Below are 26,638 nucleotides of genomic sequence, written 5' to 3' on the forward strand. Positions count from 1 at the left end.
GCATACACAACATGGGGCTCCAGCTCTCTCTCTGATGCAGGCCTGCGGTTTCTCTTTGGCTTTGCCTGGAAACTTAGAGCTGCGTAGTTCAGCTCATCTGGACTCATATTCTGAAAATCAGAACATTTACAGTCACTTATTGTAAAACTTCAGTTTAGTTCAGCATGCTAAAAATCTTATACATTTTCCAATATTTGGGTTGCACCAAAAAATAATCATGCAAACTAGATTTTTTTTTGAAATATAAACATACTTCAGTTCATTCTAATTGAAATGTTGAAACCAGATCTGCACAAATTGAATGAGTTCAATAACAAACTGAATATTTAGATACTACAAAGATTTTCGGGGGTCACGTTGACTTGTGAAATTATGACTTTGCTACCATTTGGTGTTTGCAGCCGTACTTCAGAGACTATATGCAGCTAGTTGTTAGTTATAACGACACAGCAGAAAGACATTTTTATTTCTTGATAGAATAACTCTGATGGAACATTCAACGTGGTTCAGAGGTGAAAAACACAACCAGTCTGGGGAAGAAGGCTACGACTCAGTTTGCTTAAATTAAAACTAGCGGAACCACTAATACTGCAAAAAATATTATGGAAAGCATTTTTCAAAAGTCAGCAACAGTTAGTTCAAAGTTTAAAGATAACGGTTTCAATACAGTTTAAAAAATGTTAGAGGATGAAAGCTTATGACTGCGTACTTGGCTGAACTTTTTTGATGCCACATGCAGCGCTTATTCACAAAGTAATCACATGTTTTAATACAACTTTTATATCTGAACACGAAATGTAGACAAGTAAAAACAAGTGTTTACCTTTCCCGTCTCTGGCTGTGGCTCTTCAATGTCAGCTAAATGTCAAGTACAAAAGTTTCATTACTTAATTATTACAGAACAAAAAATTGTGCTTTGGATTTGTCCATCAGCTAACAAGAGGATGTGCAACAACTGTACCTGTCTGAAGTTTTCTGATTTTTACAGCCAGAACAATGACGACTAAAGTGAGGGAAACAGTCAGACCTCCCAGGATCATGATCAGTCGGTCGGTCATTCCTTTTGGCTTTTCTACAAAAAACAATAGACATTTTAATCTTGTTGCTTTTGATATGGTTATTATTAAAATTACTAAAGTAATGTGCTCAGTTAAAAAATATTTAGAGGAGAACAAGAACCTTACCTTCCGTCTCAGAATCCAGTTCATAATTGTATTCATCATTATCTGTAAAGAAACCTGGTCAGTATCTTATCTAATGCTGTTGATTTCCTGTTTGTCTTGAGGCTGTTTTTAAGCTGCTGTCATAATAAATTTGAGATTTAGTATATATTGTAGATAAAATCTAAACTAAAAGTATTAAGGCGTGACCACGTTCTTACCTGGAACTCTTAATTCTGTTGCGTTGGCAATGACTGTATGTGACTTTACGTAAAATCCACAGAAATACAGCCCGTAGTCTGATAAGTCCACCCACTTGATTTTAAGGAAGACAGTGGTGACATTGGAACTCATTTCAAATTTTCCATTTTGAAATCCATCACAGTACGAAGCTGGACCGTTGAAACCGTACATAGAGGAGATACAGCTGACTTTAGTTCTGTTGACCTCTCTGAACCAGTCAGTCTGAGTTGTAGTACTGGAACCGTTGGGGCACATCAGCGTGACTTCCTTACCAGGCTGGACCTCCACAGTCTGAGTCTCAGAGACTGACACTGAGATCCAGCCTGAAATACAGCAGAGACAACATCAGATTTATCCCTGAGCGTGCAGTTTAACAGTTACTCTAATAGGACAACTTCACCAATTAATTCTCTATAATCATTTTTTGTTAGCAGTTTTAAATTGTGATGGGTTGCTCGTGGTGCTGAGAATAACAGAGTTGTGGTACTTACTGAGGCTGCTGAGAAACAAAGATGCCATCAAAATGAAGCTCCTCATCGTGTGTTTCATCGTACCACTGCAGGGATAGTTTGTGCCTCTCAGCTCCTATAAAGGCATTTAGAGGGGCGGGGTGTTGTGTTTCATCTTCACCTGCCAATACAAGGAAATGCGACGTCTTTGCATACATTTTAGCTCCAGTAAATATTCAGTAACATTAATGTTACTTAAGTTTATTGCTTAGAGACTCAACATTTTATGTTTCCATGTTACCTCTTTGTCAGTTGTAATTTGAAACCAAGTTTGTCAAACACAATTGCAGTACCACGAAGAACACCACCTCAACAGTCCCTGCAGTTTTATACAAGTGTCCTCATCTTGTCACTTTTATTTATTTCCATGAGTCCACTGAGCAATAACACTGATTATTTCAGGATGTCGCAAGATATTGAGTCTTGACATGCGTTTTCATCCACCTGGGTTCAGGTACATTTTTGGGTATAACTAAATATGAGTGGAAACATCATAAATTTGTGACAAGTTCCTTTCAGTTTTGGGAGAAATAGAAGAATTGCAGGACAAAATATGACCAAGTGCAGTGTAAAAATCACAAACTATACCGAGCATTGAAAAGATGTGAACAAATAACATCTTTTTTGTTTTCCCCATTGTTTGAGGATTGGTTGGTTGGTCCACCACTTTATTCCAAACCAAGATGTCTTTACAGCTGTTGAACTGATTGCCATGATTTATTTTTTTTCTCTTTTTTTTCTATCCAACATTCATGATCCACAGGGGATGGAGCCTCCTGACTTTGGTCACCCTGTGATTTGTCCTCTACGCCAACATGCAGATGACTCTTGTAGTTCTGAGAAATCTCCACAGCTATCGTAAAACACTGCAGTGATGTTGGTACTCAGCTGCAGCACTGCAGTGTCTCAGCACAAAGCCACGAGCAGCGCTGTGCTCTCCGTCTTCTTCAACATCTTGCATTTTGTTCTCTTGATTACATGAATACCAGTTGTTTATTCCAGTTTACTTCCTGGTGATCGAGTGAAACTACTTCAGTAACATCTGTCAATGTTCGGGACCTGACAGCTGAGAATGGAACCTGAGATTATGGCTGAGTACGTTCAAAATGGAGAGCTGTGGTCTCTGGCAGAAATGATATAGATATATTGTTAAGTAGTTTGTGTAAAGTTATTGAATGGAGTGATTTAATAGTGTCAGATAAGATAGACATTGTTTAGAGGAATATTTTTGTTCTTTCTGGTGGAGACTTTTTTTTTGACTCACTACATTTGTCACCTCTGGGAACTAGTTTGTTCAATTGTTATTTTCTTTTATTTACAAATGTGTAATTACAGCAGCCAGTGTGATTTAATCATAATCATGTTCCTTTGAATCTTTCCTAAACAGCTTTGACTTTAGATGCCTCATGGTTTTTACCTCTGTTGCTCTCTGACCACATTGTGCTGTCTCTTCCTGTCAGAGAATCATGTGTATCTCACTCCTCCCACAGCAGACCATTTCACTCTCCTCATGAGAGAGTCTGACAGTCATCATTGCCCTCTCTGACTCCTCCTCCATCACAGTTCAAGCGTGGTCTTGTTTCCTCTTAAAGGGCGAGCAAATAAGAGACACTTTGACAGCAGTAGAGACAAACAAACTAAAGATGTTCAGAAAGAGTGAAAATGGGTACACAAACACAGCCTGAACACACAAACATGATTCAAATGTTATTATTTGTCAATGACACACACAAATACATCAGCAGGTGGATATGATAAATCATCAGTTCCCCTCTGAGCTGCAGTTCCTGGTTCTTCCTGAGTCTATCTGGTGGCAGCATACACAACATGGGGCTCCAGCTCTCTCTCTGATGCACGCCTGCGGTTTCTCTTTGGCTTTGCCTGGAAACTTAGAGCTGCGTAGTTCAGCTCATCTGGACTCTTATTCTGAAAATCAGAACATTTACAGTCACTTATTGTAAAACGAGTTGAATTTGCTAAAAATCTTGTCAATTGTCCAATATTTGGGTTGCACCAAAAAAGAATCATGCAAACAATATTTTTTTGAAACATAATCACACATCAGTTCATTCTAATTTAAATGATGAAACCAGATCGCCACTAATTGAATGAGTTCAACTACGAGCTGAATATTTAGATACGACAAAGATTTATGGGGGTCACATTGAATTTTGATATTATGACTTTGCTACCATTTGGTGTTTGCAGCCGTACTTCAGAGACTATATGCAGTGAGTTGTTAGTTATAATGACACAGCAGAAAGACATTTTTATTTCTTGATAGAATAACTCTGATGGAACATTCAACGTGGTTCAGAGGTGAAAAACACAACCAGTCTGGGGAAGAAGGCTGCAAATCAGTTTGCTTAAATTAAAACTAGCGGAACCACTAATACTGCAAACAATATTATGGAAAGCATTTTTCAAAACTCAACATAAACAAATAGCAAACAAAATCACAGGTCAACCATCATAATGTCCAACATGAAAAGACAGGTAGACAATTGAACTATTAAGTGTTGGAATTGTTTTTTCCACATTTAAAAAAAGGTGACATTTTTCAAAAGTCAGTTAGTTCAAAGTTTAAAGATAACGGTTTCAATACAGTTTAAAAAATGTTAGAGGATGAAAGCTTATGACTGCGTACTTGGCTGAACTTTTTTGATGCCACATGCAGCGCTTATTCACAAACTAATCACATGTTTAAATACAACTTTTATACATGAACACGAAATGTAGACAAGTAAAAACAAGTGTTTACCTTGCCCGTCTCTGGCTGTGGCTCTTGTATGTCGGCTAAATGTCAAGTACAAAAGTTTCATTACTTAATTATTACCTAAAAAAAATTGTGCTTTGGATTTGTCCATCAGCTAACAAGAGGATGTGCAACAACTGTACCTGTCTGAAGTTTCCTGATTTTTACAGCCAGAACAATGACGACTAAAGTGAGGGAAACAGTCAGACCTCCCAGGATCATGATCAGTAGGTCTGTCATTCCTTTAGGCTTTTCTACAAAAAACAAGAGACATTTTAATCTTGTTGCTTTTGATATGGTTATTATTCAAATTACTAAAGTAACGTGCTCAGTTAAAAAATATTTAGAGGGAAAAAAAGAACCTTACCTTCAGTCTCAGAGTCCAGTTCACAATTGGATTCGTCATTATCTGTAAAGAAACCTGGTCAGTATCTTATCTAATGCTGTTGATTTCCTGTTTGTCTTGAGTCTGTTTTTAAGCTGCTGTGATAACAAATTTGAGATATAGTGTATATTGTAGATAAAAACTAAACTAAAAGTATTAAGGCGTGACCACGTTCTTACCTGGAATTCTTAATTCTGTTGCGTTGGCAATGACTGTATGTGACTTTATGTAAAATCCACAGAAATACAGCCCGTAGTCCGATAAGTCCACCCGCTTGATTTTAAGGAAGACAGTGGTGACATTGGAACTCATTTCAAATGTTCCATTTTGAAATCCATCACAGTACGAAGCTGGACCGTTGAAACCGTACATAGAGGAGATACAGCTGACTTTAGTTCTGTTGACCACTCTGAACCAGTCAGTCGGAGTATCTAGACTGGAACCGTTGGGGCACATCAGCGTGACTTCCTCACCAGGCTGGACCTCCACAGTCTGAGTCTCAGAGACTGAGACTGAGATCCAGCCTGAAACAAACCACAGAGACAACATCAGATTTATCCCTGAGCGTGCAGTTTAACAGTTACTCTAACAGGACAACTTCATCAGTTAATTCTCTTTAATCATTTTTTTTTTTAGCAGTTTTAAATTGTGATGGGTTGCTCGTGGTGCTGAGAATAACAGAGTTGTGGTACTTACTGAGGCTGCTGAGAAACAAAGATGCCATCAAAATGATGCTCGTCATCGTGTGTTTCACCGTATCACTGCAGGGATAGTTTGTGCCTCTCAGCTCCTATAAAGGCATTCAGAGGGGCGGGGTGTTGTGTTTCATCTTCACCTGCTAATACAAGGAAATGCAATGTCTTCGCATACATTTTAGCTGCAGTAAATATTCAGTAACATTAATGTTACTTACGTTTATTACTTGGAGACTCAACATTTTATGTTTCCATGTTACCTCTTTGTCAGATGTAATTTGAAACCATGTTGGGCACAAACAATTGCAGAAGCACGAACAACACCTCTACATTCCCTGCAGTTTTATACAAATATCCTCATCTTGTCCCTTTTATTTATTTCCATGAGTCCACAGAGCAAGAACAGAGTCTTTCAGGATGTCGCAAGATGTTGAGTCTTTACATGCGTTTCCATCCACCTGGGTTCATGTACATTTTTGGGTATAACTAAATATGAGTGGAAACATCATGAATTTGTGACAAGTTCCTTTCAGTTTTGGGAGACATGGAAGAATTGCCGGACAAAATATGACCAAGTGCAGCGTAAAAATCACAATCTATACCGAGAATTGAAAAGATGTGAACAAATAACATATTTTTTGTTTTCCCCATTGTTTGAGGATTGGTTGGTTGGTCCACCACTTTATTCCAGACCAAGATGTTTTTACAGTTGTTGAACTGATTGCCATGATTTATTTTTTTCTCTTTTTTTTCTTTACAACATTCATGATCCACAGGGGATGGAGCCTCCTGACTTTGGTCACCCTGTGACTTGTCCTCTACACCAACATGCAGATGACTCTTGTAGTTCTCAGAAATCTCCACAGCTATCGTAAAACACTGCAGTGATGTTGGTACTCAGCTGCAGCACTGCAGTGCCTCAGCACAAAGTCACAAAGCCACTAGCAGCATTGTGCTCTCCGTCTTGTTTAACATCTTGCAGTTTGTTCTCTTGATTATATGAATACCAGTTGTTTATTCCAGTTTACTTCCTGGTGATCGAGTGAAACTACTTCAGTAACATCTGTCAATGTTCAGGACCTGACAGCTGAGAATGGAACCTGAGATTATGGCTGAGTACGTTCAAAATGGAGAGCTGTGGTCTCTGGCAGAAATGATATTGATGTATTGTTAAATAGTTTGTGTAAAGTTATTGAGTGGAGTGATTTAATAGTGTCAGATAAGATAGACATTGTTTAAAGGAGTATTTTTGTTCTCTGCGGTGGAGACTTTTTTTGACTCACTACATTTGTCACCTCAGAGAACTAGTTTGTTCAATTGTTATTTTCTTTTATTTACAAATGTGTAATTACAGCAGCCAGTGTGATTTAATCATAATCATGTTCCTTTGATACTTTCCTAAACAGTTTTGACTTTAGATGCCTCGTGGCTTTTACCTCTGTTGCTCTCAGACCACATTGTGCTTTCTCTTCCTGTCAGAGAATCATGTGTATCTCACTCCTCCCACAGCAGACCATTTCACTCTCCTCATGAGAGAGTTTGACCGTCATCAGTGCCCTCTCTGACTCCTCCTCCATCACACTTCAAGCATGGTCTTGTTTCCTCTTAAAGGGCGAGCAAACAAGAGACTTTGACAGCAGTAGAGACAAAAAAAACTGAATATTTTCAGAAAGAGCGAAAATAGGGACACAAACACAGCCTGAACACACAAACATGATTGAAATGTTATTATTTGTCAATGACACACACAAATACATCAGCAGGTGGATATGATAAATCATCAGTTCCCCTCTGAGCTGCAGTTCCTGGTTCTTCCTGAGTCTATCTGGTGGCAGCATACACAACATGCGTCTCCAGCTCTCTCTCTGATGCACGCCTGCGCCTTCTCTTTGGCTTTGCCTGGAAACTTAGAGCTGCGTAGTTCAGCTCATCTGGACTCTTATTCTGAAAATCAGAACATTTACAGTCACTTATTGTAAAACGAGTTGAATTTGCTAAAAATCTTGTCAATTGTCCAATATTTGGGTTGCACCAAAAAAGAATCATGCAAACAATATTTTTTTGAAACATAATCACACATCAGTTCATTCTAATTTAAATGATGAAACCAGATCGCCACTAATTGAATGAGTTCAACTACGAGCTGAATATTTAGATACGACAAAGATTTATGGGGGTCACATTGAATTTTGATATTATGACTTTGCTACCATTTGGTGTTTGCAGCCGTACTTCAGAGACTATATGCAGTGAGTTGTTAGTTATAATGACACAGCAGAAAGACATTTTTATTTCTTGATAGAATAACTCTGATGGAACATTCAACGTGGTTCAGAGGTGAAAAACACAACCAGTCTGGGGAAGAAGGCTGCAAATCAGTTTGCTTAAATTAAAACTAGCGGAACCACTAATACTGCAAACAATATTATGGAAAGCATTTTTCAAAACTCAACATAAACAAATAGCAAACAAAATCACAGGTCAACCATCATAATGTCCAACATGAAAAGACAGGTAGACAATTGAACTATTAAGTGTTGGAATTGTTTTTTCCACATTTAAAAAAAGGTGACATTTTTCAAAAGTCAGTTAGTTCAAAGTTTAAAGATAACGGTTTCAATACAGTTTAAAAAATGTTAGAGGATGAAAGCTTATGACTGCGTACTTGGCTGAACTTTTTTGATGCCACATGCAGCGCTTATTCACAAACTAATCACATGTTTAAATACAACTTTTATACATGAACACGAAATGTAGACAAGTAAAAACAAGTGTTTACCTTGCCCGTCTCTGGCTGTGGCTCTTGTATGTCGGCTAAATGTCAAGTACAAAAGTTTCATTACTTAATTATTACCTAAAAAAAATTGTGCTTTGGATTTGTCCATCAGCTAACAAGAGGATGTGCAACAACTGTACCTGTCTGAAGTTTCCTGATTTTTACAGCCAGAACAATGACGACTAAAGTGAGGGAAACAGTCAGACCTCCCAGGATCATGATCAGTAGGTCTGTCATTCCTTTAGGCTTTTCTACAAAAAACAAGAGACATTTTAATCTTGTTGCTTTTGATATGGTTATTATTCAAATTACTAAAGTAACGTGCTCAGTTAAAAAATATTTAGAGGGAAAAAAAGAACCTTACCTTCAGTCTCAGAGTCCAGTTCACAATTGGATTCGTCATTATCTGTAAAGAAACCTGGTCAGTATCTTATCTAATGCTGTTGATTTCCTGTTTGTCTTGAGTCTGTTTTTAAGCTGCTGTGATAACAAATTTGAGATATAGTGTATATTGTAGATAAAAACTAAACTAAAAGTATTAAGGCGTGACCACGTTCTTACCTGGAATTCTTAATTCTGTTGCGTTGGCAATGACTGTATGTGACTTTATGTAAAATCCACAGAAATACAGCCCGTAGTCCGATAAGTCCACCCGCTTGATTTTAAGGAAGACAGTGGTGACATTGGAACTCATTTCAAATGTTCCATTTTGAAATCCATCACAGTACGAAGCTGGACCGTTGAAACCGTACATAGAGGAGATACAGCTGACTTTAGTTCTGTTGACCACTCTGAACCAGTCAGTCGGAGTATCTAGACTGGAACCGTTGGGGCACATCAGCGTGACTTCCTCACCAGGCTGGACCTCCACAGTCTGAGTCTCAGAGACTGAGACTGAGATCCAGCCTGAAACAAACCACAGAGACAACATCAGATTTATCCCTGAGCGTGCAGTTTAACAGTTACTCTAACAGGACAACTTCATCAGTTAATTCTCTTTAATCATTTTTTTTTTTAGCAGTTTTAAATTGTGATGGGTTGCTCGTGGTGCTGAGAATAACAGAGTTGTGGTACTTACTGAGGCTGCTGAGAAACAAAGATGCCATCAAAATGATGCTCGTCATCGTGTGTTTCACCGTATCACTGCAGGGATAGTTTGTGCCTCTCAGCTCCTATAAAGGCATTCAGAGGGGCGGGGTGTTGTGTTTCATCTTCACCTGCTAATACAAGGAAATGCAATGTCTTCGCATACATTTTAGCTGCAGTAAATATTCAGTAACATTAATGTTACTTACGTTTATTACTTGGAGACTCAACATTTTATGTTTCCATGTTACCTCTTTGTCAGATGTAATTTGAAACCATGTTGGGCACAAACAATTGCAGAAGCACGAACAACACCTCTACATTCCCTGCAGTTTTATACAAATATCCTCATCTTGTCCCTTTTATTTATTTCCATGAGTCCACAGAGCAAGAACAGAGTCTTTCAGGATGTCGCAAGATGTTGAGTCTTTACATGCGTTTCCATCCACCTGGGTTCATGTACATTTTTGGGTATAACTAAATATGAGTGGAAACATCATGAATTTGTGACAAGTTCCTTTCAGTTTTGGGAGACATGGAAGAATTGCCGGACAAAATATGACCAAGTGCAGCGTAAAAATCACAATCTATACCGAGAATTGAAAAGATGTGAACAAATAACATATTTTTTGTTTTCCCCATTGTTTGAGGATTGGTTGGTTGGTCCACCACTTTATTCCAGACCAAGATGTTTTTACAGTTGTTGAACTGATTGCCATGATTTATTTTTTTCTCTTTTTTTTCTTTACAACATTCATGATCCACAGGGGATGGAGCCTCCTGACTTTGGTCACCCTGTGACTTGTCCTCTACACCAACATGCAGATGACTCTTGTAGTTCTCAGAAATCTCCACAGCTATCGTAAAACACTGCAGTGATGTTGGTACTCAGCTGCAGCACTGCAGTGCCTCAGCACAAAGTCACAAAGCCACTAGCAGCATTGTGCTCTCCGTCTTGTTTAACATCTTGCAGTTTGTTCTCTTGATTATATGAATACCAGTTGTTTATTCCAGTTTACTTCCTGGTGATCGAGTGAAACTACTTCAGTAACATCTGTCAATGTTCAGGACCTGACAGCTGAGAATGGAACCTGAGATTATGGCTGAGTACGTTCAAAATGGAGAGCTGTGGTCTCTGGCAGAAATGATATTGATGTATTGTTAAATAGTTTGTGTAAAGTTATTGAGTGGAGTGATTTAATAGTGTCAGATAAGATAGACATTGTTTAAAGGAGTATTTTTGTTCTCTGCGGTGGAGACTTTTTTTGACTCACTACATTTGTCACCTCAGAGAACTAGTTTGTTCAATTGTTATTTTCTTTTATTTACAAATGTGTAATTACAGCAGCCAGTGTGATTTAATCATAATCATGTTCCTTTGATACTTTCCTAAACAGTTTTGACTTTAGATGCCTCGTGGCTTTTACCTCTGTTGCTCTCAGACCACATTGTGCTTTCTCTTCCTGTCAGAGAATCATGTGTATCTCACTCCTCCCACAGCAGACCATTTCACTCTCCTCATGAGAGAGTTTGACCGTCATCAGTGCCCTCTCTGACTCCTCCTCCATCACACTTCAAGCATGGTCTTGTTTCCTCTTAAAGGGCGAGCAAACAAGAGACTTTGACAGCAGTAGAGACAAAAAAAACTGAATATTTTCAGAAAGAGCGAAAATAGGGACACAAACACAGCCTGAACACACAAACATGATTGAAATGTTATTATTTGTCAATGACACACACAAATACATCAGCAGGTGGATATGATAAATCATCAGTTCCCCTCTGAGCTGCAGTTCCTGGTTCTTCCTGAGTCTATCTGGTGGCAGCATACACAACATGCGTCTCCAGCTCTCTCTCTGATGCACGCCTGCGCCTTCTCTTTGGCTTTGCCTGGAAACTTAGAGCTGCGTAGTTCAGCTCATCTGGACTCTTATTCTGAAAATCAGAACATTTACAGTCACTTTTTGTAAAACGAGTTGAATTTGCTAAAAAATCTTATAAATTGTCCAATATTTGGTTTGCGCCAAAAAGGAATCAAGCAAACAAGATTTTTTTTGAAATATTATCATTCTTCAGTTCATTCTAATTTAAATTATGAAACCAGATCTGCCCAAATTGAATGAGTTCAACTACAAGCTGAATATTTACATACGACAAAGATTAACGGGGGCCACATTGAATTGTGAAATGATGACTTTGCTACTATTTGGTGTTTGCAGCCGTACTTCAGAGACTATTTGCAGCTAGTTGTTAGTTATTATGACACAGCAGAAAGACATTTTTATTTCTTGATAGAATAACTCTGATCGAACAATCAACATGGTTCAGAGGTGAAAAACACAACTCAGTCTGGGGAAGAAGGCTACGACTCAGTTTGCTTAAATTAAAACTAGCGGAACCACTCATACTGCAAAAAATATTATTTAAAACATTTTTCAAAAGTCAGCAACAGTTCGTTCAAAGTTTAAAGATAACGGTTTCAATAGAGTTTAAAAAATGTTAGAGGATGAAAGCTTATGACTGCGTACTTTGCTGAACTTTTTTGATGCCACATGCAGCGGTTATTCACAGACTAATCACATGATTAAATACAACTTTTATATCTGAACACGAAATGTATACAAGTAAAAAACAAAAAAAGTGTTTACCTTGCCCGTCTCTGGCTGTGGCTCTTCAATGTCGGCTGAATGTCAAGTACAAAATTCTGATTACTTAATTATTACAGAACAAAAAATATGCTTTAGATTTGTCCATCAGCTAACAAGAGGATGTGCAACAACTGTACCTGTCTGAAGTTTCCTGATTTTTACAGCCAGAACAATGACGACTAAAGTGAGGGAAACAGTCAGACCTCCCAGTATCATGCTCAGTAGGTCTGTCATTCCTTTAGGCTTTTCTACAAAAAACAAGAGACATTTTAATCGTGTTGCTTTTGATATGGTTATTATTACAATTACTAAAGTAATGTGCTCAGGTAAAAAATATTTAGAGGGAAAAAGAAACTTACCTTCAGTCTCAGAATCCAGTTCATATTTGGATTTATCATTACCTGTAAAGAAACATGGTCAGTATCTTATCTAATGCTGTTGATTTCCTGTTTGTCTTGAGGCTGTTTTTAAGCTGCTGTGATAATAAATTTGAGATATAGTATATATTGTAGATAAAAACTAAACTAAAAGTATTAAGGCGTGACCACGTTCTTACCTGGAATTCTTAACTCTGTTGCGTTGGCAATGACTGTTTGTGACTTTACGTAAAATCCACAGAAATACAGCCCGTAGTCTGATAAGTCCACCCGCTTGATTTTAAGGAAGACAGTGGTGACATTGGAACTCATTTCAAATTTTCCATTTTGAAATCCATCACAGTACGAAGCTGGACCGTTGAAATCGTACATAGAGGAGATACAGCTGACTTTAGTTCTGTTGACCACTCTGAACCAATTGGTCAGAGTTGCAATACTGGAACCGTTGGGGCACATCAGCGTGACTTCCTTACCAGGCTGGACCTCCACAGTCTGAGTCTCAGAGCCTGAGACTGAGATCCAGCCTGAAATACAGCAGAGACAACAGATTTACAACATCTGATTACAATAGTAAATTAAAATGAGTTAAACAAAAACTCATTTAAAAGTTAACATTAAAGGTGGGTTTCTGGACTACTGGAAGAGACGGATTACACTTTTTTTTTCCCATTTGAAAATAATTGAATACGGCACTTACTTTGGCTGCAGAACAGTAAAACTCTGATCAAGGTGAAGCTCCTCATCCTGCGTATAACCCTGTCACAGCCAGAGCACTTTATATTCTGCAGGGGGTTTCATTAAAAGGGGCGTGGTATTGACTAGTTCATGCTCGAAGGCTCAAATCTTCCACAACCTACTATCTTTAACAGATGCAACTCCAGACTAATAACAATAACTAAAAATATTTCGGAAAGAATGACAGACAATTTGTTACAGACTTCATACAGGCATCATGAAAGGAACCTCGCCTGATTTGTAAATCTGCTACAGCAGCGCTCTCTTGGCGAGGGAGGCAATGTTGGAGCTACTTACATGTAAAGTCGTCATATATGTACATCCCAAAACACCAGGTGCTTCTTACCGTCTCCACAGCAGAGACTACGTCCAGCAGCTAGTCGTCAACTGGTGCTGCTTCTTACTGCCGTCCAACACCATCTCTCTGGTCAAAACTGAAAGCCAGATTGTTTCTGTAACATCCACGCAGTCCCTTTGCTTTTTTTCCCTCCTCATTTTAAGGACATTATGATGCCCTATGGTGGTAAGGATTGGTTGTGATTTTTCCAATAGTCATTTAATCATAAAAATGGAACAGGTAATGCAACTATCACCTTGTTTTTTTTTTTATAAGGGGACATGGTAGTAATGCATTAGTACCACCAGAAGGTGGTGTTAATGCACCTCAAAGCTGTAGCAAACCACTTCCAAGCAACAAAAGACAACACGCCACCACCAGGTGCTCGTGAAATGTAGGTCGCATTTTCAGATTAGCTGCTGCTGTAGAAAGCAGAGAAACATGCAAAGACTACAATAGCTGTTAAAAAGTTCTGTGTAGACCTTCTTGGAAAAGAAAAACATCAATGCAGTGCAGTGCAAACTCTGGCAGGTAAAGCTGGCGTATCATAAATTTGCCACAGCAATGCACAAACATGGGAGAGCAAAGCACCAAGCAGACGGTCCACCCACAGATCAACTATCAATGACTGTCTGTCGCCAGACGAAGTGAGTTTGATATCGGACATAAAGACATGTTTCCCATCAACCTTGTTGTATGTGTGAATGGTCTTTCCATCTTTGTTTGTCTTGCCTTGAAAGAATCCTTAATTTCTTAAAATGACTATCTCTAACCAACAACAGTTGTATTAGCAAGTATGCTCCTCCTCCTAGCAACCAATCAAATGTAACCCCATTTTTAAGCTGTTTGCACTTTTGCTAAAAAAAAAAACCCATTCAGTTCCTAAGACCTCTGAGACGATGCACCTGTATACGACCCTCTGTGGAATATGTAAGTCTCAAGATAAAAGATAAGATCAATTTATTGTCAGATTACATTTCTATAACATTAAATATATTTTGTTTTGACCCAGTTCATCTGTCAGCTGTGATCCAGTCAGGAACAGTCAAACAGGACACTGGACTGAGATCTGCCACTGTTGGGGAAAATGTGACTTTACACTGCTTCTACGACAGCCAAGTGGCGATGCACTTCTCCTGGTACCAGCAACCCTTGGGAAGCAAACCGGAGCTTCTGTCTATTATTTACAAATATGATGAACGATCTGAAGTCTTCTACGGGCTAAAGAACAACCCTCGTTTCTCCGTGCAAAACAAGGAAGGAATGAATCATTTACACATCTCTGACATCCACCTCTCAGATTCTGCTATGTACTACTGTGGAAGCTCACACTCCAACATGATGGAGTTTGGAGAAGGAGTCTTTCTCAGTGTTGAAGGTATTGTGCTTCTGTGTTTTCATTGTCGTTAACTTTAGATGTCCTTTTAGTATTACTTTGCTTTGAGTGCAAGATTAAAAAAATAAAAAATAAAAAAAAAATGCTAGGGTTTAAACAAGTGATTACGCATCAGGGATTTTGGAACACTTGATAGTTTTAGTCAGATGAACTGTCAACACCCGTCAATTTAAAGGTCCCATATTTTAGAATTTTTATTTGTCTTATTTGCAGTCTTGATATCCATAAGAACCTATTTTTGTGGTTTTGAGGACCATAAATCATTTCAATGTAGTCTAGCCAAGAACAAGCTATTTTGTTTGTGTCTTTAAGGCGCATTAATACCAACCACCCTCTCTTCTAATTATCTGAATCTTTCCTGAGTGACACACACTTATCACAAACTTACACAAGTCCAAACAGCACAGTTACTCAGTACGAGCTGTCTGCATTTCTCCAGCGAATATTTTCACAGTATTGGACTACCACCTACAATCAAAGAAATGGAAATTTGAATTTATGCAGTATGGGACCTTTTAAAGTGTGCTGTTCATAATACTTATTGTTCGGTTGTTATACATTATCACATACAAATGATTAATACACATGAAATGCAAATAAACTCCAAGATAAAAAATAAATAAATAAATTGTTATAGGTTGTAAATACACTTTATTTTCAAAAATCAAATATAATAAAAGCCCTTTTCTCTGAATGTTAATTCTCTTTAGGATCCAAACACCAGGAAATTGTCCAGGAACCGGCGTCCGAGGGCATCCATCCTGGTGGCTCTGTGACTTTCAATTGTACAGTACACACCGTGACCTGTGATGGAGAACGCAGTGTTTACTGGTTCAGACGTGGATCTCGCCAAGGAATTCTCCACACACACAGCGATCAGTGTGAACCCGTCTCTGCATCAGTTGTTCCCTCACAGAGCTGCGTCTACCACTTGCAGAAGATGAACCTGAGCTCCTCTGATGCTGGGACCTACTATTGTGCTGTGGCCTCCTGTGGGAAGTTGCTCTTCGGTAGTGGAAGCAAGCTGCTCATCAGCGGTGATGTTGAAGACCAAGTGGCCAACATAAGAATCTTTGTCTGGCTCTCTGTCATTAGATTTGGGATCATCTTGTTCTTTCTAACTATTTGTCTCTTAGTTTTTGCCTGTAAAACCTTTTGAACTCCATTATGCAGAAAAGAACTCTGTGTAAATCTCTGCCACAGATTGAAAATCTCAAACTCAAATCCCATCAGTGAAATGCTGAATGTACACACAGTTTTGTAAAATAAAATTTTGCTTAATTAAACTGCAAATTTGACAGTGCTATTGAGGTGTGCTGTTTGTTTTACACAATGTCATTTGGTTAGAGGATAAATACTGTGGTTTAGATAAAGTACCTCTTCAAAGTATTCACCTCTATGAAAAAGGTTAAGTTTTATTGTTTGAAGCATTGAATCAAAGTGGATTTAATGTGGCTTTTTGATCCAACACATAAAAAAGTGTAACGGTGCCCAGTAGCCCAACTTAAAACCCCTTCAGACTCAAATTTTGAATGTATGAATGAATACCTTGACACCTTGGTTTTTCTTAACCAGAGTACAGTATAACATCGGATTTTTACTAGCATAGTGAGTGATCAGCGACACATAAAAAGAGTTGTAAAACACCAATAAATGTTTAAACACATTTTTGATTGCAAAAATAGTTTACTGTTTACTGCAGTTTTTAGCAGTTACAAAATCAGAACATCCTGTTTGAAACCACACAAAAATAAATAGAGCAAAAGGTTTTAAAGAGGTGCACGTACAGGAAGTTTGTCTTCTATCACTGCTGACCACAGGAGTGCTACAAAAAGAGTTGAAGGTGAGATCTGTTTCTGTGATTGGAAACCTGATGATACTACGATCCGCCCACCGATGGTCGTAACCTGACTGCAGCACAGAGCTACCAATCAAACAGACACGCCCCCAAAAACAGTTTGTTTTTTTTAAGCTTATTTTCTAATTAATGACGGGAAATTTCCAGATGGACCGCCAGAAAACGAATAAGTGACTTTAGCTAACAACACCGAAATAACCGTTATGATCCCTCTTCTTTTCATTTCCTTTAGTTCCTCTTTAAGTGGTGCCATCGTGGCAACTGGCACTCTGCATTTTGCCAGTTTCACTGGTGGCACTCTGTTGTCTGTTTTCAATGCTATATTCAGCCTCCAAACATCCTGAACACCTCTTCAAACTCGGTTTTGATTTTCTCCATGTGTGACAGACTTCCCTAATTTGTCACAGGACACAGTTCATTTCTCAGTATGCTGTCAATGGCCAGGATATTGTAGTACTGCACTTTAATCAACTTCATGGCTTCACTCGTCTTCCTGCCCAGTAAAGGGATCCTGTAACTCTGGTCCACCACTTGAAACTTCGGTCTCTACAGGGTTTTTAATAGGGATCGACCGATTATCGGAGCCGAAATTTAGCATTTTTCCGAATATCCGATTTTTTTTTTTAATTCAGTCTGCAATTAAAAAAAAAAAAAAAAAAAAAAAAACAGAATTAAATATGCAGTGCTTTAGCTCTGATACAGTGTCTCTCTCGGTCTGTAGTCACAACTCTGTGGTGTTGAGCAATGTCCCGCCCACAGCTTTCTCTGATTGGTTACATCTCATGAGTAACAAACAATCAACGCTGAGAACTTCTCTGCCACAGAAGAAGCTGTCTTCGCTTCAGTCTCAGAGAAGTTCTCGGCAGCTCAGAGGACTGTTTCAAAGTTAAGACGGTAGACACGGCAGAAGTTTAAAAACACCACAGTCCTCTACGCTTAAGTTGCAAAAACACCACAATCACAATTCTTCTTTTTAAGAGTTTAACGACCCCGCCAGAAAAAAAGAAGTTATGGTATTTACTTAGTCCCTGTGCTGCCGCTTCATTCCAGCGCAGTCTGAGAGTCGCTCACGCATTTTTCTGTCACTGAAAGTTGCGCTACTTTAAAATAGCCCAAATTGCAATATACCTTCATTATAAGATTACGCAGTGGCAGTATTTATTTATTTCAAGTCATTTGAATTAAGTTTTGTGTTAGAATTTGTTCCTAATTTTGACATGAAGATTTTTATTTTTTACTGCAAATGTATATCGGTTTCACATATCGGTTTATCGTTGTTCTTGATTACCAATAATCGGTATTGGCCCTGAAAAAGCAATATGGGTTGATCCCTAGATTCTAACCTTGACCTTACATTTACCCAGTGGGCATAATCTGTTTTTTTTAGGCCGTTTCAGAGATGTAAGGAGATGATGTTTGCATGTGGCTCCACAGTCTATCTGGAAGATAACCAGTTTTTGTTGATTATCATTCCTGCAAAGAGTTGCTGGTTCTGACTGTGGCCCTCTTTTACTTGGTTCACTGTCTCCTTGATACCATTTACTTCTGTTATGGTCATAATGTCCTCATATCTATCACTGTCTGTTTTTCTGAGTGGTCTGGTTAAGAGCATGCACTTCCCCCACTGTCTGTCCTTGCGGTGTTTTGCTGTTCTACCTTGAAAGCTCAGTCACTATACATATTTGCAGAGATTTGGTATGGGTATGGGTATGGTGACTGCTGGACCAGAGCTTTAATATTCAAACCTGAACCGTTTACACTTACAGTAATGGCTCATAACACAGTAGTACGTAGCGGAGTCTGAAAGCCTCAAATCTGAGATCTTTGTGATTTTTCTGGTTTCCTGTATCCAGTGAGAAACGTGGATTGTTGAATTCATCTCAAAAGGTGCCTTTAAGATCATGCTTTTATAATGTAGACACCTGCTTTGGTCTGTTTCCCAGAACTTGCTTTTACCAGTAAAACATCACAACTGTATCATCTTGACAGAGGCATGGCAAAGTCACACTTTGCTGATTTAAAATGTAAAGATGAGTCTTTCAAAGTTGTCATATGAGCTGAGGAGAAATCAAAGAGACAAAGCAAATACACAAGGAATTTAATGCATAAAGTATGTTGTGAGGCTCTGGATGGCACTTAATGCATATTACAAACAAGCATTATGGTTGGAAGTTCAAGTAAAGAGTTAAACAACACAACTTGCCAATATTTGAAATACAGAGCAAAGGTTGGGGGCATCATCATGCTGAGATAAATTAATTGAATCTCAAAGTTTTCTCCACTGTTCACTTTACTCTTTACAGAGGAGACTGTTTGATTGACCAATCAGACTGAATAACCTATTTTGGAAACAGTGAGCTCATGTTGCTTTTAGCATTCACCTGTCATATTAGAATAGCCATTCAGCAGTGGAAATAATCTCTGTTCGATCAATATTTAGGGACACAAATCTCTCTTTTCCAAACTACTAGTATATAGCTCCTAGAAAGTCCTCTGTGGTGTTTCACCTGACATATTTTGGTAGTAAGTGTTACAACTAAAAATAGACAACTGAATACACAAAAATAAGTGTGTTATAACTCACAACTGTTGATAAAAGCATGTGACTTTAATCCCTTTCAGTGGCTGCTTTGGTCATTGGAAAACCTCTGCTGATTGGTCGACAGATTACAGATGACGTGTGTGCAACATTTGGGTTGTTTGTGTGCGTGTGAGCTTAGTTTTATTTTGCTGCTTCCTTAATCTTGAAACAGTGCGACATTGTGTTGTCCTGTATATTCTTCTCCACATTTGTAAATGTGAATTAAGGAAAGCTTCAGTTTGTGGAAAGGTACTGGTTAACATAAAATGGTACTCCACTTCTTCACTAAGTTCCCACTGCATTGTTTAAACATGAACCTGCTGCTTCATTCGGGCATTTTCCTGAATATTGCTTCATATTTTTATCTGATGGTCATTTCACCCAGCTGCATTTGTAAGATGGCTTTTGTTTGTTCTCTCTTGGTTTCTGTCTCAGCTGCAGTCTGCTGTGGCCCGGAAGCCACAGGCCGTTCTTCCTGCATTCAAGTTAGGACTTAAGTTTCCACCAGCGGAAACCTGCTTACAGAAGTTCTCACCTAACAGGACTCAAACCAAAAGTCAAATGCTGATAGATGTCTACTTTAAAGGTTACACCCGAAGCTTATGTTTCTGAGTAAAAGGGGGTAATAATAGATCAGAGGGGATTTTTAAGCACAGTCTGCCTCTGTCTGTTTGTGCTGACATTGACATTGCAATGTTTTAGCTTAGTGGCTTTTAGAACACGCAGATTTGACCTCACGGGCTGATCACTCATGTCACACCAAAGTTGTCAACTTTACAGCTTCCAGTAGAAGTGGATGAATGTTTTCTTTTGACTACTACCATTCACTGTATATCCCGGTACATTAAAGATTCAGTTCACTCAAATTACACCAACTCTTTACATTACTTACACTGGTGCAGCCAACATTTTTCACTGCACCTATCATACATTTTATATGAAATAGTAGTAAATCTCACTTACTAAAAGTGTCATTGTTTTAATGCTGTTATCAGCAGGTTTTAAGTCGATCACATCAATTATTATGTTTTACTCTATCAGAAGATTCTGCTCACAAAAGGCGCGAGCTTACAGCTATTAGCCTGCACACTGCAGGGAAAACGCAGTGTTAAGACTCCACATCTGCAAACCAGTGCAGTTTAAAAGACTGAACAGTTGTTTCTCAGTTTAATGCTTTTACACAGCACATTGTTTGAAAATATCACCATCTTAGCTTCATTCCATAACGGATGTCAGTATTTATAGTTTGAACCATCCTCTGCTGTTTTCTCACGTTGTTCTTATTACAAAAGCAGATAAGCTTCGTGGTTAGTGTGCACCGACACTTATTTAAGTCCTGCAGTTGACCTGAATACATTTCTAGCATGTGTATGCATATGTGCTGACTGCTGAGGTAGCTAACTCTACACAAGATAATTTCATTTGAATTTTTTTTTTTATCATATCACGCACACAGCATCATCGAATTTTAGCTAACTATTAATTTGATCTTGAGGTAACAGAAACCTTTTTTTTTTTTTATGGATAAAATCAGGTGCTTGTAACAGCAAATAAATATACTCGGACTCAAACGTGACAGACTATATATTAAGATTGTTTTGAGAGCAAATTTCTCGTACATTTGTACATTTGTAAATGCAAATGTACGAACTGAGAATATAGTTATTTGAATCGGAAATAAATGATCCTTTGCAGTTTTGTTAGTTTCAGTCACAGACTTGATATTTTGCTCATGAAGCTTCATTTTTGTGTTGTAAAAAGTTTTGATTGCAAATCATGCCTTTGGTTGCAATTCAAAAAAATTGGGTTGCAAACTGAGTTGGACGTAATGGGAGGGACCTACATTTTTAGATAAGAAAGGAGTTTCTATTGGTGGGTTTGACTTGAATCCACAGCATGGCTATACGCATGCAACTCCCTTCTCCCACTGTAAACACAGGGCTGGAGAGGACAGAGTGTTGAGCTACATGAAGGTTGACATATTGCTCTTTTCTATTGAAATGCTTTTAAATGTAGCAGCATGACTTTCACATTGTTTATATTTTTTGTTGTCAATGTCATCGCCACGTCGATCCCCTCTGCGGGATACACCTAGTGGAGTGTGACCTCCTTTAACAATGGCCATTTGTCACGTTCTACAAGTCTTCACTAACACCAGAAACACTACTGGCAAAATAGTTAAAATCATAGCACTTCATGTCATGTCTTTGGAAAAGCTTGTTTAATGAGATAATTGTATGGTCAGGCTTTACATACATGTCACACTGAGGCAAAATCGAATTAAAACACTGAAGTTGTTTTAGCCATTTTAGATTTTAAAGAGAAACTAACAAGGTCAAATCTGATTTCAAAGTTTCATCGGTAAACCCTGTCCATGGTTATTGCTTAACACTGAAGTACACACATTCACTCCAGGTGTCGTCCCTCCGTCCTCTCGATCTGTTGAGGTTGTCTCTATCTCTGAAACCCTGGACACAAAAAACAGTACATTTGAATGTACTTCAAGTATTATCCCAAAAAGTATGTTTGAAAGCAAACACAGTAGTAAAAAGTACCTTTGCATTAGCTTTGGATGAAGCTGAAAGTTTTGCTTTTGAATCTGAAAAACAGAATAACTTCTTAATATGATGTTATGTTCAGTGATAAACATAAAAAAAAAAAAAAAAACTCTCACCTCTACAAGAGCAGCTGTCTCTCTTGCTCAACATGCACAGTAAGGAAGCCAGCACAACACTCAGGACGGTGGCGAATGCTGAAGCCGCACTCCAGAAATACACCAAGAAACGAGGGTTCACGTCATCTGCAGAGAGTCAGACAGTAGAAGACAATGTAGGAGTTTGATAAAGGAGTGAAAATCTACACTTATCATAAGACACCTTTCCCGTAAAGTGACTTACCCCCGAATTCCAGCTTGGTGCTGTTTCCAAACAGTATGTGTCCACACGAGGCAACAGCGCAGTAGTAGATCCCAGCATGAGACGGATTCAGGCTCTTCATCGGCAGGTTGTACACACAGGTGTGTGTCTGTGTGTTGGGTTTCCTCTCACACTGATCATTGCTGCCTCCGTCGGTGTAAATTAGTCCTGGATGAGATTCTTCAGAGTCTTTGAACCAGTAAACCCTGTGTTCTCCGTCACAGGTCCCAGTGTGTACTGTACAGTTCAGAGTCACAGAGCCTCCTGGCTGGATGCTCTCAGACTGATGGACCGAAGCTTTAATGTTCAAACCTGAACCCCCCACATTTACAATTACGCCTTCTGCAAAATTCAAAATATATAAGAAGTTACTTGCGCAGTAGTAAGTAGCTGAGTCAGAAATGCGCAAATCTTTGATCATCAAGTGATTTTGACTGTTTTCAGTGTGCAGTGTAAAGCGCGTGTTGTTCTTGAATTCATTATAAAAGGTGCCGTTTTTGTCGTACTTGTAGAAGGTAGAGACGACCCTCGGTCGCTGACCCAGAGGCTGTTTGTACCAGTAAAGCTTTGTATCCTGACCTTCATCAAAACATTTCAAAGTCACCTCATCACCAACATCAGCTGATACAAAACTTCTCTCTTGATGCAACAATGGGGACACTTTTAGTTCAGTCATCTGAGCTGCAGTTAAACAAAAGACAAACCAAATTACAACATTTTCACATTATGTAAATTACATTGTGTTTAAAAATGTGGAGCAGTACCATAAACTCAAAGACAAACAAATTTGAACCATACAAAAACAACTCACCTATTTCCCCAAAGAACAGACACATCAGACAGAACACAAACTTTAGAGATGTCATCGTGTCAAACTGTCCTGATGAATGGAAACCACCTCAACGCTCTCGTTCACAATTAAGAGATAAGACTTGTTTTGATTGGTCAGATAGGAGACATGGTCACATGTTCACTGTTCATCATGTTCATTCGTATGGTAAGAGATATGTGAAAAAACTTAACACCTTATTGCTGACAATACCTTTAAAAAAGCGGCAACAAATAAATCACTATTTACAGCCTGTAATGCAGTGAAATACAAGTGTAATATATGCTGTCGAGAAGAGAGAAACTTTGGCAATAAATATAAGTAATCTTAAACTCAAACAGATACGTTTTGTTGCTTTGATCTCCATCAACACAACTGCACTCACTTTTGATGTGCTCTGAGTGTTAGAAGTAAGACCAATGTGGTTTGCATGAATACATAGCACCATAGCTTTATGCCTTTTGCATCACAGTGATGAGAGGAAACAATTGCATTTAATGGGTTTGTTTTTATCACATTTGATTTTGTTATTCAAAAATATAGTGCTTTTTTTCCATGTAATTTTATGTTTTTTAGGTTGACATTTTTTTTATGTTGTGTTTTTCGCAGTATTTAAAGCATTTCAAATAAGTAGCATGATTGCAGTGTCATTACATGTTTCTGGAAAAAACTGCGCTGTTTTGTTTCCCCGTCAAACCTGCTGGAATAATGGAATAATCTGAGGTTGAACCAGTGTGATCAGTTGAGTCTGACAGTTCAAGTTTGTAATTTCCAACTTGAGTGTTGAGACATTTACAATTTTGAAGTACATCAAAAATATAAAATTGATGGCGTATTAAAAGGAGGCTAGGTTGTCTCATTTTGGTAAAAACCTCACCACCATCTTGTCAATTTATGTTCTCCCACAACACTTCAAAGCTTAATTACATTACATTTTATTTAGCTGACGCTTTTATCCAAAGCGACTTACAATGAGTGCATTTCAACCATGAGGGTACAAAACCCAGAATATGTCACAATCAATAAATCAAAAAAACAATTAATTTGTCACAATCGGTAATCGCACAGTGACACTAAATTTTACAAATTCACAAATTCACAAAGAATTTATTGTGAGCTACAGAAAACCCAACACACACAAAAAACACTTGTTTGACTCAGTCTGAACAACCTGATTGAAGCCATACACATAGATGGTAGGCAACAAAATAAACGGAACAAAACCTTAAAAAAAACAAATACTTATTTGATCATAACACAGAAACCACATTGGAAATACAAATTTAAAAAAAAGTCAAGCCCTGTTGCAGTTCTACAACGTGAACGCTGAATTTGGTCATAATATCAAAAAGCCAATACTATTGAACTCGGAGAAAAAGTTGAAACATGTCCACTTTTATGGCTTTATGCTGGAGTACAGGCATTTCTCCTCTGTGTCTTCCCTTGGTCTTGCTGATCTGTTGGCCCTTTTTACCTTTAAAGCAGCGTAATGGAGGTTTTCTTCAGCTTTGCAGTTCTATTAATGAAATATAAATCACATTAATCTATCTATTAATGAAATCACATTAAAGAAACATTTTCAACAGAAATAATATTGACTGTTGCTACGGTACCTCTGTGTTCGTTCTGGAAGAAGCTGAAACTCTTGAAAGAGATTCTGAAATAACAATGAAAGCTGTGTTTTCTACAATGTTGTGTTCAGTAATTAGACACTACATATACAAACAGTACCATTTACCTGTACGTTGGGAGTTCTTTCCTTTACTTATTGTGTACAGTATAGAAGCCGTTAAAAGTGTCAGGATGGTGGTGAATGTCAAAGCTCCACTCAGGATATACACCAAAACAAGAGAGTCTTCCTCATCTGTAGAGATGGCGATATTAGCAACTTTTTTTTTTTTAAATTTCTGTTTATCTTTAAGTTATGTATTAATTATAACTTTTTATCAAGAGAGAAAACTTTTCCACTCACGTTCGGAGTTCAGCTTGGTCCCCCTTCCAAACAGTATGCGTCCACACGAGGCAACAGCGCAGTAGTAGATCCCAGCATGAGACGGATTCAGGCTCTTCATTGGCAGGTTGTACATGCAGGTGCGTATCTGTGTGTTGGGTTTCCTCTCACACTGATCATTGCTGCCTCCGTTGTTGTAAATGAGTCCTGGATGAGATTCTTCAGATTCTTTGAACCAGTAAATACTGTGTTCTCCGTCACAGGTCCCAGTGTGTACTGTACAGTTCAGAGTCACAGAGCCTCCTGGCTGGATGCTCTCAGACTGATGCACCAAAGCTTTAATGTTCAAACCTGAACCCTTTGCAATGACAGTAATGCCTTCTGCAAATTCAAACTCATTTGAAATGCTACTTGCGCAGTAGTAAGTAGCTGAGTCTGAAAAGCGTAAATCTGAAATAATCAAGTGATTGTTACCGATTTCGGTATCCAGTCTGAAGCGTGGATTATTCATGAATTCATCCTGAAAAGCAACCTTTGTTTCATATTTGTAGAAGTTAGAAATGAGCTTTGGTTTCTGTCCTAAAATTTGCTTATACCAGTAAATCCGTGCTATCACATGACCTTGATAGAAACATCGCAAAGTCACACTCTCACCAACATTAGCTGATATAAAACCACTCTCTTGATATAGAGATGACGGATCAGTCTTCTTAGCTGAAGTGAGGGGAGAGACGAAGCAAAGACACATTTAGTTGAATCTGTGAGTAAGTAAATTATACTCAAGAAACTAAAAAGGATAAGATGAACTCACCCATTCTCCCCAAGAACAGACACATCAGGTAGAAGACAAACTTTGGAGATGTCATGTTCGTTGGTTCGAGTGGAAAAAAAGTCTGTCCTCTTCAGTCTCTTCAAAGACAAAATTGTTTGAATTGCCAGCATGAAGTGACGCCTCATATACTGTTAAGGAAACACGACCACATGTTCACAGCCACCAATAGTATCAGGTCTGTTTTTTGACTGAAGAGACGTGGTGATAGGTGCATGAAGAACATAACGATTCTTCAACTTGCCATTCAAATTTAGATTACAAAAATTAAACCGACTTCTCATCGTCTCTCTTGTAACATCATACACAACTTACTGATGGGTCAAAAAAGGTTAACAAGAGGATAACAAGTGTTGGTCATTCAGGATGGCTTGGTAACTGAGGCAACTAATTGTGGGTATATATTAATTTCTTTTATTATACCAGAAAGTTATTGACTTAATGCTTTTTTGTGAACTGTAATGAAGTGGTCAATGCTTCTGCAGCATTGCAATTGGCGTAGTGTTTTTTTATCCATGAAAACCTTAAGCGATCATTCCCAGAAAACATTAGTTAGTTGAAGTCTACCCTCTT

The 26,638-nt window shown here is 38.3% G+C and overlaps 6 protein-coding genes and 1 long non-coding RNA gene across 7 annotated transcripts; 1 reads left to right on the top strand and 6 right to left on the bottom strand.

Annotated features, from left to right (window-relative positions):
* Window positions 1-24: 24 nt before the first annotated feature.
* Window positions 25-1,041, bottom strand: LOC138204065 (uncharacterized). The gene is made up of 3 exons (XR_011178770.1): window positions 962-1,041; window positions 824-858; window positions 25-110 (listed from the first exon to the last, which is right to left on the bottom strand). It is a non-coding gene; the product is annotated as an uncharacterized lncRNA (long non-coding RNA).
* A 2,539-nt stretch (window positions 1,042-3,580) lies between these two features.
* On the bottom strand, window positions 3,581-5,799 carry LOC138204064 (uncharacterized). Its single transcript, XM_069159178.1, has 6 exons — window positions 5,749-5,799; window positions 5,232-5,576; window positions 5,035-5,076; window positions 4,811-4,921; window positions 4,674-4,708; window positions 3,581-3,838 (listed from the first exon to the last, which is right to left on the bottom strand). The coding sequence occupies exons 1-6, from the start codon at window positions 5,792-5,794 to the stop codon at window positions 3,716-3,718; spliced, it is 702 nt and encodes a 233-aa protein (XP_069015279.1). The 5' UTR covers window positions 5,795-5,799; the 3' UTR covers window positions 3,581-3,715.
* A 1,681-nt stretch (window positions 5,800-7,480) lies between these two features.
* Window positions 7,481-9,652, bottom strand: LOC138204163 (uncharacterized). The gene is made up of 6 exons (XM_069159312.1): window positions 9,602-9,652; window positions 9,085-9,429; window positions 8,888-8,929; window positions 8,664-8,774; window positions 8,527-8,561; window positions 7,481-7,691 (listed from the first exon to the last, which is right to left on the bottom strand). The coding sequence occupies exons 1-6, from the start codon at window positions 9,645-9,647 to the stop codon at window positions 7,569-7,571; spliced, it is 702 nt and encodes a 233-aa protein (XP_069015413.1). The 5' UTR covers window positions 9,648-9,652; the 3' UTR covers window positions 7,481-7,568.
* A 1,681-nt stretch (window positions 9,653-11,333) lies between these two features.
* Window positions 11,334-13,377, bottom strand: LOC138204164 (uncharacterized). The gene is made up of 6 exons (XM_069159313.1): window positions 13,332-13,377; window positions 12,814-13,158; window positions 12,617-12,658; window positions 12,395-12,505; window positions 12,258-12,292; window positions 11,334-11,544 (listed from the first exon to the last, which is right to left on the bottom strand). The coding sequence occupies exons 1-6, from the start codon at window positions 13,375-13,377 to the stop codon at window positions 11,422-11,424; spliced, it is 702 nt and encodes a 233-aa protein (XP_069015414.1). The 3' UTR covers window positions 11,334-11,421.
* A 1,228-nt stretch (window positions 13,378-14,605) lies between these two features.
* LOC138203818 (uncharacterized) lies at window positions 14,606-16,261 on the top strand. Its single transcript, XM_069158809.1, has 3 exons — window positions 14,606-14,636; window positions 14,719-15,084; window positions 15,813-16,261. The coding sequence occupies exons 1-3, from the start codon at window positions 14,606-14,608 to the stop codon at window positions 16,259-16,261; spliced, it is 846 nt and encodes a 281-aa protein (XP_069014910.1).
* A 5,502-nt stretch (window positions 16,262-21,763) lies between these two features.
* Window positions 21,764-23,322, bottom strand: LOC138204166 (uncharacterized). Its single transcript, XM_069159315.1, has 5 exons — window positions 23,268-23,322; window positions 22,439-23,137; window positions 22,216-22,341; window positions 22,097-22,140; window positions 21,764-22,009 (listed from the first exon to the last, which is right to left on the bottom strand). Exons 1-5 carry the CDS (start codon window positions 23,320-23,322, stop codon window positions 21,920-21,922), a joined length of 1,014 nt encoding a protein of 337 aa, XP_069015416.1. The 3' UTR covers window positions 21,764-21,919.
* Window positions 23,323-24,173: 851 nt separating this feature from the next.
* LOC138204165 (uncharacterized) lies at window positions 24,174-26,102 on the bottom strand. The gene is made up of 5 exons (XM_069159314.1): window positions 26,048-26,102; window positions 25,258-25,950; window positions 25,024-25,149; window positions 24,899-24,942; window positions 24,174-24,801 (listed from the first exon to the last, which is right to left on the bottom strand). The coding sequence occupies exons 1-5, from the start codon at window positions 26,100-26,102 to the stop codon at window positions 24,682-24,684; spliced, it is 1,038 nt and encodes a 345-aa protein (XP_069015415.1). The 3' UTR covers window positions 24,174-24,681.
* Between the last annotated feature and the right edge of the window lie 536 nt (window positions 26,103-26,638).

The sequence above is a fragment of the Embiotoca jacksoni genome, unplaced genomic scaffold (genome assembly GCF_022577435.1).
Source record: "Embiotoca jacksoni isolate LCO1_2020_lvr unplaced genomic scaffold, fEmbJac1.0.p SCAF_24, whole genome shotgun sequence".
In the NCBI taxonomy this organism is placed as follows: Eukaryota; Metazoa; Chordata; class Actinopteri; family Embiotocidae; genus Embiotoca; species Embiotoca jacksoni.

Coding starts and splice junctions, on each gene's coding strand:
- LOC138204164 (XM_069159313.1), bottom strand. CDS start 13,377: ATGAGGAGCTTCACCTTGATCAGAGTTTTACTGTTCTGCAGCCAAA. Junction 13,159..13,331: donor TTTACTGTTCTGCAGCCAAA/GTAAGTGCCGTA, acceptor GCTGTATTTCAG/GCTGGATCTCAGTCTCAGGC. Junction 12,659..12,813: donor AACAGAGTTAAGAATTCCAG/GTAAGAACGTGG, acceptor GTTTCTTTACAG/GTAATGATAAATCCAAATAT.
- LOC138204165 (XM_069159314.1), bottom strand. CDS start 26,102: ATGACATCTCCAAAGTTTGTCTTCTACCTGATGTGTCTGTTCTTGGGG. Junction 25,150..25,257: donor GACCAAGCTGAACTCCGAAC/GTGAGTGGAAAA, acceptor CCATCTCTACAG/ATGAGGAAGACTCTCTTGTT. Junction 24,802..24,898: donor CTTCCAGAACGAACACAGAG/GTACCGTAGCAA, acceptor TTTCATTAATAG/AACTGCAAAGCTGAAGAAAA.
- LOC138204064 (XM_069159178.1), bottom strand. CDS start 5,794: ATGACGAGCATCATTTTGATGGCATCTTTGTTTCTCAGCAGCCTCA. Junction 5,577..5,748: donor TTTGTTTCTCAGCAGCCTCA/GTAAGTACCACA, acceptor GGTTTGTTTCAG/GCTGGATCTCAGTCTCAGTC. Junction 5,077..5,231: donor AACAGAATTAAGAATTCCAG/GTAAGAACGTGG, acceptor GTTTCTTTACAG/ATAATGACGAATCCAATTGT.
- LOC138203818 (XM_069158809.1), top strand. CDS start 14,606: ATGCACCTGTATACGACCCTCTGTGGAATAT. Junction 14,637..14,718: donor TACGACCCTCTGTGGAATAT/GTAAGTCTCAAG, acceptor GTTTTGACCCAG/TTCATCTGTCAGCTGTGATC. Junction 15,085..15,812: donor AGTCTTTCTCAGTGTTGAAG/GTATTGTGCTTC, acceptor AATTCTCTTTAG/GATCCAAACACCAGGAAATT.
- LOC138204163 (XM_069159312.1), bottom strand. CDS start 9,647: ATGACGAGCATCATTTTGATGGCATCTTTGTTTCTCAGCAGCCTCA. Junction 8,930..9,084: donor AACAGAATTAAGAATTCCAG/GTAAGAACGTGG, acceptor GTTTCTTTACAG/ATAATGACGAATCCAATTGT. Junction 8,562..8,663: donor AATCAGGAAACTTCAGACAG/GTACAGTTGTTG, acceptor CTTGACATTTAG/CCGACATACAAGAGCCACAG.
- LOC138204166 (XM_069159315.1), bottom strand. CDS start 23,322: ATGACATCTCTAAAGTTTGTGTTCTGTCTGATGTGTCTGTTCTTTGGG. Junction 23,138..23,267: donor TCTGTTCTTTGGGGAAATAG/GTGAGTTGTTTT, acceptor GTTTAACTGCAG/CTCAGATGACTGAACTAAAA. Junction 22,342..22,438: donor CACCAAGCTGGAATTCGGGG/GTAAGTCACTTT, acceptor GACTCTCTGCAG/ATGACGTGAACCCTCGTTTC.